We start from the raw sequence: 20,000 nt of genomic DNA, 5'->3' as shown, positions 1-20,000 counted from the left end.
TGCGTGTGTGTGTATGTTTGTGTGTGTGTGCGTGTGTGTGTGCGTGTGATTGCGTGTGTGTGAGTGTGTGTGTGTGCGTGTGTGTGAGTGCGTGTGTGTGTATGTTTGTGTGTGTGTGCGTGGGTGCGTGCGTGTGTGCGTGTGAGAGTGTGTGTGTGAGTGCGTGTGTGTGATTGCGTGTGTGTGTGTGAGTGCGTGTGAGAGTGTGTGTGTGTGTGTGAGTGTGTGTGTGTGCGTGTGTGTGAGTGCGTGTGAGAGTGTGTGTGTGTGAGTGCGTGTGTGAGTGCGTGTGAGAGTGTGTGTGTGTGAGTGCGTGTGTGAGTGCGTGTGAGAGTGCGTGTGTGAGTGCGTGTGTGTGAGTGCGTGTGTGTGATTGCGTGTGTGTGTGCGTGTGTGAGTGCGTGTGAGAGTGTGTGTGTGTGTGTGAGTGTGTGTGTGTGCGTGTGTGTGAGTGCGTGTGTGAGTGCGTGTGTGAGTGCGTGTGTGTGAGTGCGTGTGTGAGTGTGTGTGTGTGTGTGAGTGCGTGTGTGTGTGTGTGTGTCACCTCCTCTGTTGAGCAGTAGCAGTAGTTTCTCAGTGAGAATCTTCACATTGTGTCTCTTGGTCAGCGCCTGCATCACCATGTTACTCTCCGGGACTGCAGGGGGCAGCAGACACACAAGCACAGGTCAAGAGTGAGACAGAGAGCGACACACTGACGGTTCTGTGTTGAGTGATGTACCGCTCAGGTGCAGGTTGAAGGCCAGCAGCAGGTTGATGAAGAGGTCTGACAGCTGCTCTGTGGGGTCAGAGGGCAAGCCGTCCTCAATCACGTCCAGCAGGAACTGCAGGAAATCAGCGTTCAGATGCTCTGAGACAGAGAGAGACAGGTCAGTCAGCAGTCAGCAGTACCTGAGGCTCCAGCGGCGTGAGCGTCTCTCTTACCGTAGTGATGCAGCGGGATCTGCTCTCCTCTGCTGAAGATCATGGCCATCAGCAGCGCGCTGTAGCACATCTTCTCATGCTCTGCACACAGAACACAGTCAGCTGACCGCAGACACACATGAGCTCAGAGGAGGAGCGCGTCTCACCCTGAGTGTCCGTCTGCAGGTCCCTGGCCAGCTCCATGGTCAGGACAGAGTTCAGGAGGGTGGAGATGAGCGCCGCGTCCAGACCACACATCGCCCCGAACACCTTCAGCAGCAGTAGACGCAGAGACACACGGTGCTCCTGAGAGATCACACACACTCAGCACTCTTCACACTACAAACAATAACTAACTACGACCATAACTGCAGAGTTTAATGATAACAAGAGAACAATGCAGGTTACACACATCTATAAAGATAACTACAATGATAATGTTAACTATAACAGTAACAATAACTAGAACGTTAACTATAACAATAATTAAACCAATACCAATAAGGTTTTAATCTTCACTCTAGTAGTGAATAGTGAAGTCCACACCACACTTAAATGATAACAGCACAGGAGAACACTGACAGCCAATCAGAGCTCGAGCATTTACATCTGCAGAGATCTTATAATAAACAGAATATTAATGTTCATCAGGGTGGACATGAATATAGTGGTCATTATATTTATACTCGTAGTTGTTGTTATCATTATAGCTATTGTTACAGTTATCGTTATTGTAATCATTACATTTATAATTATTATTATATTTACCATAGCTGTTATCATTATTCTTCTTGTTATTTTTTACAATTGTCATTATAGTTATGGTTATGTGTAGTTATCACGTCAACTATAATGACAACTGTACCTGCAATAATAATCATAACGATAGCTACATTATCGTTATAGTTACCGTTAAGAACTATCATTACAGTTAAGTATGGTATTCATTACAATCATCGTTACTATTGTTATAGATATTGTTAGCATTATCGTTAACACTATAAGAATAGTTATTATTACATTTATGGCTATAGTTATCATTCTCGGTGTAATCATCAGAGCGCTCACCATCTGATAATACGACACCAGCGACAGAACCGGCTCGTACTCGTTCACGCGACACATCTTCTTACACACCTCAGGATCTGCGTCAGTCTGAAAGAAACACACACATTACTGTATAAACATGACACAGTTAATATGTGGATATAGTGTGATATGAGCATGCCTCACCAGTATCTGCAGTAACTCCTCCAGGTAACATGCGATGAGCGCGTGATCTTCGTACAGAGCCCAGCTGCGCTGCTGCGAGTCGTCACGGTGTCGCGCTAGATCACTAAAGATCACCTGCAGCCGCTGCTCGTCGTGACACACCTGTCCGAGCGGCAGCGCCGAGCCCAGATCCTAACGACACACACCAGACACCGCTTCAGCAGCTGAGCCAGAGACAGAGTGGCTCGAGTACTCACGAGATACTAACCTTACTCTCCACCAGAGACAGCAGCACCTGCTCCAGGTCCGCCCTCGCCCTCGGCAACACGCCCTGCAGGTGACCCACCACCACGCCCACGGCAACCCGAGACAGCTCGTAACTAACGCCCGTGTTCTTACGCACCAGTTCGATCAGTTCCGCTCCGATCGTCATGGGAACGGCTGCAGACTGGGTGGGGCTACTAGGAGCACTGAGAGAACCAGGGGGCGGAGCCAGTGGCCACTCCGCGTCTGATTGGTGTTCGGCGACAGGCAGTTTACTGATTGGCTGAGGCGCAGGGCTCTTTTTAGAAGGGTCTGGAGACTGATCAGGCATGGGAGGGGGCGGAGCCTGTGAACTCTTTTTAGAAGGCTCTACCTGGGGGGATCGGTCGGGCAGAGGAGGGGGCGGAGCCTTGCCTCTTTTTGGCACAGGGGGCGGAGTGCTGCTGACGCTGGGAAGACTGACATCCGAGGAAACACCAGAGTGGGAGGAGCTGGAGTCTAAGGAGGCAGAGCTGACAGACAGAGAGGGTCCAGTGGGAGGGACAGAGCTGGGGGCGGGGCTTGTGGAGGAGACTCTCAGTGGCACTTCTGGATCTGTAGAGAGAGACACGTTCAGTCAGTCATGTGCAGCGTAACGTGAGCGTGTCCAACGGGGTTTATTCCCCACACCCACCGTTGCGTCGTATCTCGCGGTGTTTCTCCGGAGGAGGCGGAGTCACGGGCGCCGCTCTGCGAGGCTGAGGAGGAACCTGCGGCAGAAACACACGATCAGCAGGAACACAGTGACGGGTGTCATCAGAGCGCAGGTGTCTGCTGTACCTGATAGAGTCCAGGAACACTAGCGGGACGCTCGGACGTGGTCTCGCTGCCCTGGCAGCTGTAGGCTCGACTCAGACCGTTGGGAGGCTGCGGCCTGCGGCTCAGTGACACCTCACTGGAGGAGGACGGGATCTTCTGCTTGTGACCGGATGGAGTCGGGCTTCTGCGGGACACCGTCTCCTTCCTGTGGTGGATCAACTTCCTGTGGAGGGCCACATATACCGTAATTCCTCAAATAAAAACCGGTAGTCAAATAAACGCCGGGCCTCTTATAGTGGCCGGGGGCGTGGTCAACACAGACAAATAAAGGACGCTCTTAAATAAAGGCCGGGGGAAAATTTGTGCAGCAGAGCCAGATAACGAACGTACACGCCCACTGCCGGAGCGTTTCTCGCTCTCAAGTCAAGAACCGGTTTGCATTGATTTTCAGATCACCAGTACACTGAACCGAGAAGCGTTTCTGTCAGACGTGTCCGATTCGAGAACCGAGGAGCTGATGATACAGCGCATGTGTAATTCAGCGTGAAGCAGACCGACACACAGAGCGTCTGAACCGAACTGATTCTGTGCTAATATTATGATCTCTGTCCACTGGAACGCTATCGCTTTTAATTTAAAATGGGTTATTTAAAACAATTACTTATCAAAGAGATGGAATTAGAAATAAAGGCCTGTCTCTAATAAAAGCCTGTTACCTTCTGCAATTCAGGTAAATAAAGGCCCCGGCTTTTATTTGAGGAATTACGGTATATACAATTATAAGTGCTATATAATATTTAATATAATATTTATTATATAAAGAGAACGAGTCAGTCTGTTGTTCGTTATCTGGCTCGGCTCGGTGTTCATCTTCAGTTCTCTCTTCACAGCAGTTCAGTCAGTGTACTGTTTGAGTAAATGAATTACTCCGGGATATTGGTTTGTTTGAACTCAGAGGGAGTGTCAGCCACATTAAACAAGTTAACAGCTTAAGTCATTTGTGGATTAATGCGTATTGGAGACGCGAACCGTTTAAAACGATTCAGTTCGATTTGGTGAACTGTTTCAAAAAGATCCGGTTACATTGAATGATTTGTTCGTGAACCAGAAATCACAAACTGCTTTGTTTTGAACTCTCTCACAACAGACACGGAAGAGAAGACAATGCTGAATAAAGTCATAGTTTTTGCTATTTTTGGACCAAAATGTATTTTAGATGCTTCAGAATATTCTAACTGAGCCTCTGATGTCACATGGACTACTTTGATGATGTTTTTCTTACCTTTCTGGACATGGACAGTAGACCGTACACACAGCTTCAATGGAGGGACTGAGAGCTCTCGGACTAAATCTAAAATATCTTAAACTGTGTTCAGAAGATGAACGGAGGTCTCACGGGTTTGGAACGACATGAGGGTGAGTTATTAATGACATAATTTAGATTATTGTGTGAACTAACCCTTTAATATAATGTATAAATATAAAAATATAACAATAAAGAAAAATATAACTATTATGCATTAAAATAATATATTAATATAATTATAAATGTGTAAGAATATATTGATATATAAAAATAGCAATATTATATATTATAAGAATATATTATTATATAATATAACAAAATGTCATGATTTCATAAAACATAGATGTGTAATATAAAATATAATAAATGTAATGTATTGTACTCACTGCAGGATGTCTCTCTGCTCCAGGTTGTATTTGCCTCCATTGGTCATGGCCACATTGTGAATGGCTTCAATGGCTCGATCAACAGACTGCAGCACCTCGTCCTGCTCTGGAGCCTGATGAGACGTCACCATCATCATCATCATCATCATCATCATCAACAAACAGCATCACCATAATCACCAACATCTTCACCATCATCATCATCATCATCGTCATCACCGCCATCATCACCATCACCATCATCATCATCAACACCATCACCATCATCACCATCACCATCATCATCATCATCATCATCATCAACAAACAGCATCACCATAATCACCAACATCTTCACCATCATCATCATCATCATCGTCATCACCGCCATCATCACCATCACCATCATCAACACCATCACCATCGTCACCACCATCATCATCATCATCATCATCATCATCATCAACAAACAGCATCACCATAATCACCAACATCTTCACCATCATCATCATCATCATCGTCATCACCGCCATCATCACCATCATCATCATCAACACCATCACCATCATCATCATCATCATCATCATCAACAAACAGCATCACCATAATCACCAACATCTTCACCATCATCATCATCATCATCGTCATCACCGCCATCATCACCATCACCATCATCATCATCAACACCATCACCATCGTCACCACCATCATCATCATCATCATCATCAACAAACAGCATCACCATAATCACCAACATCTTCACCATCATCATCATCATCATCGTCATCACCGCCATCATCACCATCACCATCATCATCATCAACACCATCACCATCGTCACCACCATCATCATCATCACCATCATCATCATCATCAACAAACAGCATCACCATAATCACCAACATCTTCACCATCATCATCATCCTCAACACCATCGTCACCACCATCATCATCATCATCAACAAACAGCATCACCATAATCACCAACATCTTCACCATCATCATCATCATCATCATCAACACCATCACCATCATCATCATCACCATCATCAACAAACAGCATCACCATAATCACCAACATCTTCACCATCATCATCATCATCACCATCACCATCATCATCATCATCAACACCATCACCATCGTCACCACCATCATCATCATCACCATCATCATCAACAAACAGCATCACCATAATCACCAACATCTTCACCATCATCATCATCGTCATCACCGCCATCATCACCATCACCATCATCATTAACATCATCATCATCAACACCATCACCAACATCATAATCATCACCATCATTAACATCATAATCATCACCACCATCGTCACCACCATCATCATCATCACCGTCATCACCACCATCACCTTCACCGTCATCACCGCCATCATCACCATCATCATCATCATTACCATGATCAGATCAAACGTTCACAGGCGGATTCATCTTGTGCAGAGACTGAGTTCAGCACTGATGTGTGTCTCACAGTATGTGTGTGTATATATAGAGTAAGAGGAGCCTCTAGCGGGACAAGAAAGCAGACACGCTGCAGAATACGCAGAAAAACCTCCCGGGTTATAAAAACCTCCCAAGCATGATTTATCTGTTTCTGGAAAAGGATGCTTGTGGCAGGGCATACAGATCAACTCCACTCAAACGGTCACGGACGTCTCCTTCCTGAACGAGCTAAATGACTTTTATGCTCGCTTCAACAGCGACAGTAAGGAGACGGCCACCAAAATCACACCCTCAGCAGACCACCAACCTCTCAAACTCACCTCCACAGATGTCCACACTGCACTGAGCCGGATCAACGCACGCAAGACTGCTGACCTGATGGCATTCCTGGACGTGTGCTTAGGGCATGTGCAGAGCAGCTTGCAGGGGTCTTCACAGACATTTTCAAACTGTTCCTCACCCAAGCAACTGTGCTAACATGTTTTAAGTCCACATCCATTCTGCCAGTACTGAAACACTCCTCCCCAACGTGCCTGAATGACTATCGCCCCGTAGCACTCACACCCATCATCATGAAGTGCTTCGAGCGACTGGTCCTAGCACACCTCAAGGACTGCCTCCCCCCCACACTGGACCCACACCAATTTACCTACTGCAGGAATAGCACAGAGGATGCAGTATGCACAGTGCTGGACTCTGCACTCATACACTTGGACAATAACAACACGTATGTTAGGATGTTGTTTGTTGACTTCAGTTCAGCATTTAACACCGTCATTCCCTCCAAGCTGACCACAAAACTTGGAGACCTGGACATTAACACCTCCCTCTGCAACTGCATTATGGACTTTCTGACCAACAGGCCTCACTCAGCATGTTCAGTCAGGCCACACCCACTCCACCACCATCACACTTAACACTGGCGTACCACAGGGCTGTGTGCTGAGCCCATTCCTTTACTCCCTTTACATCCACGACTGCAAGCCTGTGCATGGATCCAACTCCATCATTACGTTTGCAGACGACACCACGGTGATTGGCCTCATCAGTAACAATGATGAGACGCCTACAGGGAAGAGGTACAGCACCTGGCCACATGGTGCGCTGACAATAACCTGCTCCTTAACACCAATAAGACTAAGGAGCTCATTGTGGACTTCAGGAAGAAGAAAGGAAGCACGCATGACCCCATCCACATTAACGGGATGGTTGTTGAACGTGTCTCCAGCTTCAAGTTCCTGGGAACCACCATCTCGGAGGAACTGTCCTGGACTACACACACCTCCAGCCTGGTCAAGAAGGCTCACCAGCGCCTCTTCTTCCTCAGGACACTGAAGAAGAACCAGCCGTCTTCATCCATCCTGGTGAACTTCTACCGGTGTGCGATTGAGAGCATCCTGACCATTGCATCACAGTCTGGTATGGGAACTGCTCAGTGACTGACCGCAAGGCACTGCAGAGGGGGGTGAAAACTGCCCAATGCATCACAGACACACCACTTCCTGCTCTTGAGGACATCCAGAGGAAACGCTGTCTACGTCGAGCTCGCAGCATTCTCAAGGACTCCTCTCACCCTGACCACAGACTGTTTAACCTCCTGCCCTCCGGGGGGCGCTTCAGGAGCCTCCAGACAAGGACCAGCAGATTCAGGAACAGCTTTTTCCCTACAGCTATCTCCTTGCTGAACTCTGCCCTCTGACACCCCCCCCCCCACACACACACCATACACGTGCACACACACACACACACACACACAGACTCCTCCCCCTCTTCAACACTACATCTGACTGATTTATTTATTTATTAAAAACAACCTAAAAACAGTAACTTGTTATTACTTGCACTACTGTCTGTTCATCCAGAAACACTGAGTAATCCATTGTCACACTGAAATATTTTCTGTGCACTTTACTGTCCATTGCACTAGTGTAATTATGTTCATAGTTCTGCCTATAGTGTACATACACTTTTACATAATCCATCTGTTTAGTATGTTCATAGCACACCTATCTCTATATCATGCTTATAGTATTTAAAATCTGTAAATAATGTCTATAATACTTATCTGTATAGTTATTGTACATATTATAGACCTTGTATATTCTGTACTTCTGCTTATTGCACTTCTGGTTAGATGCTAACTGCATTTCGTTGCCTTGTACCTTACATGTGCAGTGACAATAAAGTTAAATCTAATCTAATCTACAACCCAATATAATATATAAAAACTTAATAATAATAAATCAAATATAAAAAATATAAGATTCTATAATATTAACATATGTATGTAAATCTGAATTATACTCTATGATCTGTATTCTAAAAACTTTAAAATTTAGTGTCATATAAAAATACAATAATTTACGAAAATCAAAAAATATAAAGAAATATAATCATATATTGATATAATATAAAAATAAAAATGACATGTTATTAGAATATAACCCAATACGATATAAAAATGTATATAATATGACAAAAAATATAAACATGAAATACTAAATTGAATATGATTCTGTAAAATTGCATAAAATATTACATTCAATTATATATATAAAAAAATAAAATAAAAACTGCATATAGGAATATAATACAATATTATATATGACGTACAAATGTAAAATACAAACATGTAATAATAAATACAATGAAAAATAATATTCTAAAACATTACATAACACAAATTACGTGTATTTACACACACTCACGCACGCACACACACTCACGCACGCGCACACACGCGCACACACGCGCGCACGCACACACACGCACGCACACGAATATATTTGTCCGTCTCACCGGTATTTTCTCGATGTATGAGGCGGGGATGTAGCCGGTCTCTCCGGAGCTGCAGCGCGTCGCGAGCCACCAGTGCGCGCTGCTGCGCTCGAGGACGAGGAAAGACTCTCCCGCGGGGAAGCGCAGCGCGTTCCGCTCCGCCGAGCTGAAGGCGAACAGGGAGCGATACATCATCAACCGGCCGTTTCCACCGCACTGACGCGTCCGTCGCACTCAGAGCAACGATATAAACACAAGCAGCGCGATCATAACACGCTCAGATCGTGCAAATGCGCGAGCCGGAGAACCGCAGCCAGTAAACACGACAGCGGGCGCGCGCACAGGCAGTCACGCGCACTCCAGGGAAAATAATCGAGCTCAGAACCTGTGCAGCTAATTCACGGGAATACTGAGATGCTCGAGTTTAAATAAAAAATAACTGGATATTTATGTGTGAATATTGACATGTAGCCTACTATAAAAATAAATGATCAATAAACATTTAATAAATGGCGAATATGAACGATAACATATACAGCAATGAACCTATAAAGTGTTAAAGATGATCAATTGCGCAGGAGAACTGTCATTGCGCAGGATGTTGTCATCACCGATGCGCGTGTCCGTCTGCGCGCGCTCGAGGGTTCCGTGCGTCATGGCCGCCGTCAGCTGCGCAAGGCTCCTGTCACCGGGAACCGTTCACGGACTGCGGCTCGGTTCTTGGGTTCTTCCGGCTCTGAGCCGGTAAACGGTGTTCTGCAGCTCTCGTGTGCTCTGTTTACAGTATATTCTGCGAACCGAAAACTGAGACAGTATTCAGACAGTCTTTGCTAAATTGTAACATCACCTTATCATGCTTGTGGTGTGCAGTGATCTCAGATATAAAAGGATTTCTGAATATAAAATAATTTTTTGTGTGTAAAAATGCTTTTTAAGTCAAATCAAATCAGTAGAAGGTCAAGCGCAGTGCATTGTGGGCTGCAGTGTTCATCACACGGGCTCTGTTGTGTGCTGCACATAACTGTATTGTTGTTTCTGTGTTGTAGCGTGTCTCAGGTGCGCTGCCACAGGCTCGGTCCCGCCGATGACGAGCTCTACCAGAGGACCACAGTGACGCTCCTGCAGAAGGAAGGAGGAGGAGCCGTCATCTACAGCTACAGCCCGCGCGGATTCAACATCAGCGGGAACAGAGTGATGGGACCCTGCGCCGTCCTGCCACCGGCCGTCCTGCAGTGGAACGTGAGAGCAGACCAGCAGCACTGAGCCTGAGAGAGTGTGTGTGTGTGTGTGTGTGTGAGAGTGTGTGTGTGTGTGTGTGAGAGTGTGTGTGTGTTCACTGAATGTGTGTGTTCACTGTGTGTGTGTGTGTTCACTGTGTGTGTGTGTGTATGTGTGTGTGTGTGTGTGTGTGTGTGTGTGAGAGTGTGTGTGTGTTCACTGAATGTGTGTGTTCACTGTGTGTGTGTGTGTTCACTGTGTGTGTGTGTTCACTGTGTGTGTGTGTGTATGTTCACTGTGTGTGTGTTCACTGTGTGTGTGTGTGTGTGTGTGTGAGAGTGTGTGTGTGTTCACTGAATGTGTGTGTTCACTGTGTGTGTGTGTGTTCACTGTGTGTGTGTGTGTATGTTCACTGTGTGTGTGTTCACTGTGTGTGTGTGTGTGTGTTTGTTCACTGTGTGTGTGTGTGTGTGTGTGTTTGTTCACTGTGTGTGTGTTTTCACTGTGTGTGTGTCAAGTCAAGTCAGCTTTATTTATATAGCACTTTAAACAAAATACATTGCGTCAAAGCAACTGAACAACATTCATTAGGAAAACAGTGTCAATAATGCAAAATGATAGTTAAAGGCAGTTCATCATTGGATTCAGTGATGTCATCTCTGTTCAGTTAAATAGTGTCTGTGCATTTATTTGCAATCAAGTCAACGATATCGCTGTAGATGAAGTGTCCCCAACTAAGCAAGCCAGAGGCGACAGCGGCAAGGAACCGAAACTCCATCGGTGACAGAATGGAGAAAAAAACCTTGGGAGAAACCAGGCTCAGTTGGGGGGCCAGTTCTCCTCTGACCAGACGAAACCAGTAGTTCAATTCCAGGCTGCAGCAAAGTCAGATTGTGCAGAAGAATCATCTGTTTCCTGTGGTCTTGTCCTGGTGCTCCTCTGAGACAAGGTCTTTACAGGGGATCTGTATCTGGGGCTCTAGTTGTCCTGGTCTCCGCTGTCTTTCAGGGATGTAGAGGTCCTTTCTAGGTGCTGATCCAGCATCTGGTCTGGATACGTACTGGATCCGGGTGACTGCAGTGACCCTCTGATCTGGACACAGACTGGATCTGGTGGCCACGGTGACCTCGGAATAAGAGAGAAACAGACAAATATTAGCGTAGATGCCATTCTTCTAATGATGTAGCAAGTACATAGGGTGTTATGGGAAGTGTTTCCGGTTCCGGTTTACCTAATTAATGCAGCCTAAAAATCCTTTAACGGATTTGGAAAATAAAAGCATATTAGTATGTTATGTGTATGCCAGGTTAAAGAGATGGGTCTTTAATCTAGATTTAAACTGCAAGAGTGTGTCTGCCTCCCGAACAATGTTAGGTAGGTTATTCCAGAGTTTAGGCGCCAAATAGGAAAAGGATCTGCCGCCTGCAGTTGATTTTGATATTCTAGGTATTATCAAATTGCCTGAGTTTTGAGAACGTAGCGGACGTAGAGGATTATAATGTAAAAGGAGCTCATTCAAATACTGAGGTGCTAAACCATTCAGGGCTTTATAAGTAATAAGCAATATTTTAAAATCTATGTGATGCTTGATAGGGAGCCAGTGCAGTGTTGACAGGACCGGGCTAATATGGTCATACTTCCTGGTTCTAGTAAGAACTCTTGCTGCTGCATTTTGGACTAGCTGTAGTTTGTTTACTAAGCGTGCAGAACAACCACCCAATAAAGCATTACAATAATCTAACCTTGAGGTCATAAATGCATGGATTAACATTTCTGCATTTGACATTGAGAGCATAGGACGTAATTTAGATATATTTTTGAGATGGAAAAATGCAGTTTTACAAATGCTAGAAACGTGGCTTTCTAAGGAAAGATTGCGATCAAATAGCACACCTAGGTTCCTAACTTATGACGAAGAATTGACAGAGCAACCATCAAGTCTTAGACAGTGTTCTAGGTTATTACAAGCAGAGTTTTTAGGTCCTATAATTAACACCTCTGTTTTTTCAGAATTTAGCAGTAAGAAATTACTCGTCATCCAGTTTTTTATATCGACTATGCAATCCATTAGTTTTTCAAATTGGTGTGTTTCACCGGGCCACCGAGCTGAGTATCATCAGCATAACAGTGAAAGCTAACACCATGTTTCCTGATGATATCTCCCAAGGGTAACATATAAAGCGTGAAGAGTAGCGGCCCTAGTACTGAGCCTTGAGGTACTCCATACTGCACTTGTGATCGATAGGATACATCCTCATTCACTGCTACGAACTGATGGCGGTCATATAAGTACGATTTAAACCATGCTAATGCACTTCCACTGATGCCAACAAAGTGTTCAAGTCTATGCAAAAGAATGTTGTGGTCAATTGTGTCAAACGCAGCACTAAGATCCAATAAAACTAATAGAGAGATACAACCACGATCAGATGATAAGAGCAGATCATTTGTAACTCTAAGGAGAGCAGTCTCAGTACTATGATACGGTCTAAATCCTGACTGGAAATCCTCACATATACCATTTTTCTCTAAGAAGGAATATAATTGTGTGGATACCACCTTTTCTAGTATCTTGGACAGAAAAGGGAGATTCGAGATTGGTCTATAATTAACTAGTTCTTTGGGGTCAAGTTGTGGTTTTTTGATGAGAGGCTTAATAACAGCCAGTTTGAAGGTTTTGGGGACATGTCCTAATGACAATGAGGAATTAATAATAGTCAGAAGAGGATCTATGACTTCTGGAAGCACCTCTTTCAGGAGCTTAGATGGTATAGGGTCTAACATACATGTTGTTGGTTTAGATGATTTAACAAGTTTATACAATTCTTCCTCTCCTATGGTAGAGGATGAGTGGAACTGTTCCTCAGGGGGTCTATAGTGCACTGTCTGATGTGATACTGTAGCTGACGGCTGAATGGTTGCAATTTTATCTCTAATAGTATCGATTTTAGAAGTAAAGTAGTTCATAAAGTCATTACTGCTGTGGTGTTGGGAAATGTCAACACTTGTTGAGGCTTTATTTTTCGTTAATTTAGCCACTGTATTGAATAAATACCTGGGGTTATGTTTGTTTTCTTCTAAAAGAGAAGAAAAGTAATCGGATCTAGCAGTTTTTAATGCTTTTCTGTAGGATATGTTACTTTCCTGCCAAGCAATACGAAATACCTCTAGTTTTGTTTTCCTCCAGCTGCGCTCCATTTTTCGGGCTGCTCTCTTTAGGGTGCGAGTATGCTCATTATACCATGGTGTCAAACTGTTTTCCTTAACCTTCCTTAAGCGTAGAGGAGCAACTTTATTTAAAGTGCTAGAAAAGAGAGAGTCCATAGTTTCTGTTACATCATCAAGTTGTTCTGAGGTTTTGGATATGCTAAGGAATTTGGATACATCAGGAAGATAACTTAAAAAGCAGTCTTTTGTGCAGTCTGAATTAGTGTGTGTGAGTGTTCACTGTGTGTGTGTGTGTTGTTGCAGGTGGGTCATCACACAGACATCACAGTGGAGAGTTTGTCTCTGTTTTACCTGCTGGAGCCACGCATCGGTGAGTAAACACTGACAGTGAGTTGCCTTGGCAACAAGCTGAAATAAAATCTTTTTTAAGATATTTTATTTCAGTTGATGTATTTTTTATTTTAGGTAATGAGGTTTTTTTTTTTTTTTTTTTTTTTAGTACAATTGATATACTATAGTTTTAGTTACCATTTCAATTTCGATTTCATTTTTATATATTCTGTTAAAAAGTTTAAGTAATTTTTTTTGGTAATTTTTTAGTTTTAAACGTCTATATAATGTTTAATGAAGTCTTGGTTTAATTTCAGTGATTTTGATACTTAATGTAAACAAGAAATGTTGCTTTGGCAACTAGCTAAAAATAATTGAGCATTATTATTATTTCTGGTGGTTTTAGTTCTGAATAGTAACCCGAGCTGACGGTGGTCTTACAGAGATCCTGGTGTTGGGGACGGGGGCTCGTACGGAGCGTCTGGATCCAAGCGTGCTGGACTTCCTGAAGAAGAAAGGCATCGCTGTGGAGGTCCAGGACACGGTAAAGCACCGTCTCTACACTCGTCTTGAACAAAGACACGTTACAGCAGGCTAACGCTGTGTTTCTCCTCGCAGCCAAATGCATGTGCGACGTTCAACTTCCTGTCCAGCGAGAGACGGTTAGCAGCGGCCGGCCTGATCCCTCCTCCTGCGGCCGAGTAACAGAGAACTCTGGGAAAACATGTCATCTCATTACAGCGTGTCACATGATCTCTGAATGTAGTGTGTGTGAGTGTAGAGTGAATAAACACAGATTCAAGGTATTATTACATGAGTGTGTGTGTGTGTGTCCAGTTTGTTGATCTGTCTCTGTCCTCTGTGATAACGGCTCAATCTGAGCTCATGTGTAATCAGACACAAACACACTCTCTTCATCGTGAGCACGTCTTTATTAGCTCCACAACTGCTGCATACCGTCAATCGTTTATTTGTGTAGCTCTTTTCCAAATCTCAGGTGTGGACGAGTCTAAACTTTGATAGAGAATATCTCTTTGGATTTGAGACTTTAGTCTTTGCATCTTTGCATCTACAGATCAAGAGCTTGTATCATATGACCCCTTAAAAACACCCTAGCAACTATCAAGAACACCCTAGCAACCTCTCAAAAGAAACTAGCACGTGAAGTGTTACATTTAACTGATTCTGTATATTATCTCTATATTACAAAGTGTAGAATTGTGTTTCTAGTGTGTTTCCTTGCATTGCTCACTCATCACTGATGTGAAGGGCCAGAGCGTGACCTGTGAACTCTATGACATCATCTCTCAGGTGGTTCTGTGTGGGTCCATGTCGTAATATGTCCGAGGATTGTTCTCCTCAATGTTCAGGATGAAGGACATGAACTTACAGAACCGTGTGTGTGTGTGTGCATGCCTGTACTGGTTTTCCCTACATTATGAGGGCCAAATGACCCCAAAAGCATAGTAATACCAGTAAATCATGACTTTTTTGGGAGATTTCCTGGTCCCCAAGCTTACAAGTCATAGAGAATATAGTGTATAATGTAGAATCGAAATCGATCTAAAAATACATATCTAGAACATTGGGATCAAGAAACTAAAGCACAAAGTAAATTACAATTCTATCGAACTCTAAAATCTGATTATGAATGTGAAGATTATCTTCAGAGACAAAAAGCAGAGACGGATCCTGAGCAAGTACAGGCTCAGTGAGCACAGTCTAGTGTGTGTGTGTGTGTGTGTGTGTGAGCGAGACAGAGAGAGACAGCAGGTGAACGTCTGGCCCACGTTTGGCCCGCATGGATTTCACACGGGCCGGTTCTGGGCCGAAACTGCTTGCTGTCTGGGTCTGACCCTACTGTGCTCCTTAGTATGTTTCTGTGTTTCTATGCAAGTTAAAGACTAAGATGTTATAATATTCAGTTCCATTACTGTGATGTTCATTTAATTATTTTTATTGTTATTATTTATTTTATTTTTTTCTATATATGTACAGCTTTGGCAATATTTTATCATTATATTCATGCCAATAAAGCGATATTGAATTGAATCTAAAAATGCCTGTAGTTTTGTATGAGCAGGACGGTTAGAGAAAGGGGATAGAAAATAAAGTCTGTAGCCATTACACCTACAGGGACACTAGTGTGTGTTTCATATATATATATATATATACCTCCTCCAGAGGGGAACTGAGGCACTCTCTCCTCAGTCCAGGTAAAACACACAGATCACCGGTCATCACACACAGATCTAGCGTGAGCTCAAGATTTAAACACATCTGCTACATTTTTCAGTTTCAGTTTCGATAATATTACAATTTTGATGTATAACTACATTTCCCAGCATGCTCGGCGCGAAAGTGACTACATTTCCCAGCATGCTTCGCTCCTGACACTTCCTCGACTCGTTTAACCAGTCAGGTTTAGGAAGTTTCGCTCTTTCTCCAGTGTAAGCTCGTTTTAAAGCGATAGTTTAATCAGAAGCAGGACTTTTATTTTTTTTCGGCGGAGTTGTTGAAGTTACAGTCTTTGCATTCGCGGGCCTGAAACACACAGAATGACGGAAACAGTAAGTCGCATTCATAAGATCCTGCACTGCTAACACTAATGTCTGTCTGTCTTTCTGTCTGTCTGTGTTCACCTGTCATCCGTCAGTTCTCAGGTGAGCAGCACACGCGCGTTCACGCGGACCGGTCCCCCGGGTTCCTGGAGCGTCTGAGCGCGAGCACCGGCGGCGTGATCGCGGGCGTCTGTCTGTTCGCGCTGTCGTTCTACGTGCTCTTCACGAATGAGGTGAGACCCGATCATTCGGTCGGTTAGTCCCGCATGTAGTGATAGTGTAGTGGTATAGAAACTAACCACTAGGTGTCAGTATTATACTTGCCTGTAGTATACAGAGACAGAGAGTTAGACCATCACATGTGTTGTTGCTGTTCCTGCTCGCAACCTGAAACTGAATTAAAAGATAAGTTTAATTACAAACAGTTTCTTCATTGAAATAAGAAACATTACATGGTACCAGGAGTGGTCATGGAAAGTGTTAAACCGCCTGACGCTGTAAACTGGACTGGAAACATTGATCACGAATGGCGAATGTTCAAACAGAGATTCACGCTGTACTTGCAAGCAGTGGGCTTGGATGAAGCGTCGGATGCACGCAAGATTGCATTGCTTCTCACCGTCGCGGGACCTCAGTCAATAGAAGTGTTTAACACACTCGTGTTTGCACAGGCCGAGGACAAAGGCAAATATGACGTGGTGATGGAAAAGTTTGATGTACACTGCACACCAAGAAAAAACGAGACTTTTGAGAGGTATGTTTTTCGCTCTCGTCTACAACAACAAGGAGAGACGTTTGACAGTTTCTTAGTTGATTTAAAGTTGAAAGCTAAAACATGCAATTTCGGACTGTTGCAAGATTCAATGGTTCGTGACCAAATTGTGTTCGGCATCAATGATAAAAAAGTGAGAGAGAGGCTTTTGAGAGAGACGGAGCTAACCTTGAATGAAGCAGTGCGGATATGTCATGCCAGTGAGATAGCTATTCAGCATGCTAAAACTTTTAGTGAACACACAAAGATGAGCGGGAGTGACAATTCAGCCGTAGCTGCAGTAACAGAGAAGATGCAGAAAAGCGGAATGAGTAAACTGAAACAGCAGAAAGAACTGTTTAACTGTAAGAGATGTGGCAAAAGACACCTGCCAAAGCAGTGCCCAGCTTATGGCAAAGTCTGTGCTAAATGTAAAGGGCAGAATCATTTTGCCAAACAATGCTTTTCAAAAGGTGGACAAAGTCAAAGAGAGCGTGTGCATGCAGTGGAAGAAACATTCCTCAGTGACACATTCTTCGTTGGAATGGTGCAGAAGGCCGATATCAGTCAAGAAAGAACAGAACAGGCTGATGTGAATAGTGTTGCACGGGACAGGTGGATGACTGCTCTGGAAATAAATGGAGTAACAGTATCACTTAAGCTAGACACAGGAGCAAAAGTCAATCTGATTTCAGAGTATGATGTCAGAGCAATGAAAATCAAGCCGCGCATAAGTCAGAAAACTGTGCAACTCAAAGCCTATAATGGCCAGAACATTCCAACAAAGGGAACATGTACTCTCAGAGTAAAAGTTAAAAACAGAGAACATTGCCTCATGTTTGTGGTTGTTCCAGATGGCCATGATTCTGTGTTGGGAGATAAGGCATGTGAAGATCTGGGTCTGGTAAGAAGAATATACACCATAAATAATGGAGAAACACAGAACAGTGTGGAACAAATCGTGAAACAGTTTCCAGACATCTTTGAAGGGTTTGGAGTATTACCATTCACCTACAAAATACAGTTGAAAAAAGATGCACAGCCAGTAGTTCACGCACCCAGAAGGGTTCCAGCACCACTTCGTGAAAAGCTGAGGCAAGAGCTGGATAAAATGACAACAATGGGAGTCATAGAAAAAGTGGAAGAGCCTACGGAGTGGGTTAATTCAATGGTGTGTGTGAAGAAAGCCAACGGTGATTTACATATTTGTATGGATCCAAAGGATTTAAATGCACACATACAGAGAGAACATTATCAGATTCCGACACGGGAGGAAATTATAAGTGAGATGGCAGGTGCTAAGTTTTTTACGAAGCTGGATGCATCTCAGGGCTTTTGGCAGCTGAAACTACATGAGGACAGCACAAAGTATTGCACATTCAACACGCCATTTGGAATTTCCTCAGCTCCTGAAGTATTCCACAGGGCTATGGAACAAGTAATCGAAGGCATCGAGGGTGTGCGTGTTTATGTGGATGACATTGTATTGTGGGGATCCACAATAGAACAGCACAACAAGAGGCTCATGGACGTCCTACAGCGTGTAAGGAAGTATGGGCTCAAGTTAAATAGGAACAAGTGTCAGTTTGGAGCGAAGGAAATCACGTTCCTTGGAGATAAGCTGTCAGAAAGGGGTGTAGAACCAGACAAGAGTAAAATACAGGCAATACTCGAAATGCCCAGACCCACAGACAGAAAAGCTGTATTGAGAGTGATGGGAATGATCAATTTCGTCGGGAAGTTCATACCTAACCTGTCTTCAAAAACTGTTTATTTGAGAGAACTGTTGTGCGATAAAGGCGAGTTCAGATGGACAGCCGATCATGAACAAGAATGGGGAAGACTGAAGACTCTCCTCACCACAGAGCCTGTCCTGAGTTTCTTTGACCCGACAAAGAAGACAAAGATCTCGACAGATGCATCCAAAGATGGAATGGGTGCAGTTCTACTGCAGGCAGATGGAGAGAATTGGAGGCCAGTCGCATATGCCTCGAGAACGATGACTCCGACGGCACGTCGCTATGCACAGATTGAAAAAGAGTGCCTGGGCTTAGTGTATGGATTGGAGAAATTTCACGGCTATGTGTATGGCTTACCGACATTTGTGGCAGAGACAGATCACAAACCATTAATTGTCATCATTAAAAAGAACTTGAACCAAATGTCTCCAAGAATCCAGCGACTGATGATGCGACTGCAGAGGTATGATATGGAGCTAATGTACACTCAAGGGAAGCATCTAGTTCTGGCGGACGCTCTGTCCAGAGCTGTGGAACAGAGGCTGATGTGACTCAGCATGTGAACATGGTAGCTGAAGCTCTTCCAGTCACAGACACAAAACTCAAACAGATTGCAGTGGAGACTGGAAAAGATAAATGTCTGCAATTGGTCATCACACATCTAAATGAAGGTTGGCCTAGAGGAAAATGTGCTCAGTACTACAACATCAGAACAGAGTTGAGTGTTGTTAAGGGATTTCTGCTGAGACAAGGCAGGATCATTATCCCTCAGTCACTGTGACAGGAGATGTTAAAAAAACTGCACGCTGGACACCTTGGGACCGAGAAATGTAAAAGAAGGGCTAGAACTGCAATCTACTGGCCCGGAGTAAACGCAGACATCTACAAGATGGTGTCAACCTGTGATACGTGCTTGAAGCATCATGCTAAGCAACAAAAGGAGCCAATGATCATCACTGATCCACCGGATGAACCATGGAAGAAAGTTTGGACTGACTTATTCTTTCTGGACGGACGAAACTATTTGCTGGTGATAAACTATCTGTCAGATTACCCAGAGATTGCGTTGCTATCCAATACATCTTCTGCTTGTGTGATAACACACATGAAATCCATCTTTGCGAGACACGGCATTCCGCT

The 20,000-nt window shown here is 44.0% G+C and overlaps 3 protein-coding genes across 3 annotated transcripts in view; 2 read left to right on the top strand and 1 right to left on the bottom strand.

The window, feature by feature from the left end:
- Positions 1–9,565, bottom strand: part of LOC132131055 (NCK-interacting protein with SH3 domain-like) — an 11,750-nt gene extending 2,185 nt beyond the window's left edge. The window contains exons 1-11 of the mRNA XM_059542977.1: positions 9,115–9,565; positions 4,870–4,982; positions 3,199–3,400; positions 3,053–3,128; positions 2,384–2,973; positions 2,137–2,307; positions 1,972–2,058; positions 1,071–1,209; positions 925–1,005; positions 722–850; positions 545–637 (exon numbers count right to left, since the gene is read on the bottom strand). Of these exons, the coding sequence (XP_059398960.1) occupies positions 545–637; positions 722–850; positions 925–1,005; positions 1,071–1,209; positions 1,972–2,058; positions 2,137–2,307; positions 2,384–2,973; positions 3,053–3,128; positions 3,199–3,400; positions 4,870–4,982; positions 9,115–9,288 (1,855 nt within the window). The 5' untranslated portion in view covers positions 9,289–9,565. The remainder of the gene's footprint in view (positions 1–544; positions 638–721; positions 851–924; positions 1,006–1,070; positions 1,210–1,971; positions 2,059–2,136; positions 2,308–2,383; positions 2,974–3,052; positions 3,129–3,198; positions 3,401–4,869; positions 4,983–9,114) is intronic.
- Positions 9,566–9,694: 129 nt separating this feature from the next.
- ndufaf3 (NADH:ubiquinone oxidoreductase complex assembly factor) lies at positions 9,695–14,550 on the top strand. Its single transcript, XM_059542978.1, has 5 exons — positions 9,695–9,837; positions 10,140–10,332; positions 13,783–13,849; positions 14,253–14,353; positions 14,428–14,550. The coding sequence occupies exons 1-5, from the start codon at positions 9,707–9,709 to the stop codon at positions 14,512–14,514; spliced, it is 579 nt and encodes a 192-aa protein (XP_059398961.1). The 5' UTR covers positions 9,695–9,706; the 3' UTR covers positions 14,515–14,550.
- A 1,692-nt stretch (positions 14,551–16,242) lies between these two features.
- The window catches only part of LOC132131900 (transmembrane protein 43), a 13,256-nt gene continuing 9,498 nt past the window's right edge, over positions 16,243–20,000 (top strand). The window contains exons 1-2 of the mRNA XM_059544057.1: positions 16,243–16,379; positions 16,466–16,603. Of these exons, the coding sequence (XP_059400040.1) occupies positions 16,368–16,379; positions 16,466–16,603 (150 nt within the window). The 5' untranslated portion in view covers positions 16,243–16,367. The remainder of the gene's footprint in view (positions 16,380–16,465; positions 16,604–20,000) is intronic.

The sequence above is a fragment of the Carassius carassius genome, chromosome 48 (genome assembly GCF_963082965.1).
Source record: "Carassius carassius chromosome 48, fCarCar2.1, whole genome shotgun sequence".
Taxonomy (NCBI): domain Eukaryota; kingdom Metazoa; phylum Chordata; class Actinopteri; order Cypriniformes; family Cyprinidae; genus Carassius; species Carassius carassius.
Note: the sequence above shows the minus strand (reverse complement) of the source record. Positions and strands in the feature narration are given on the sequence as shown.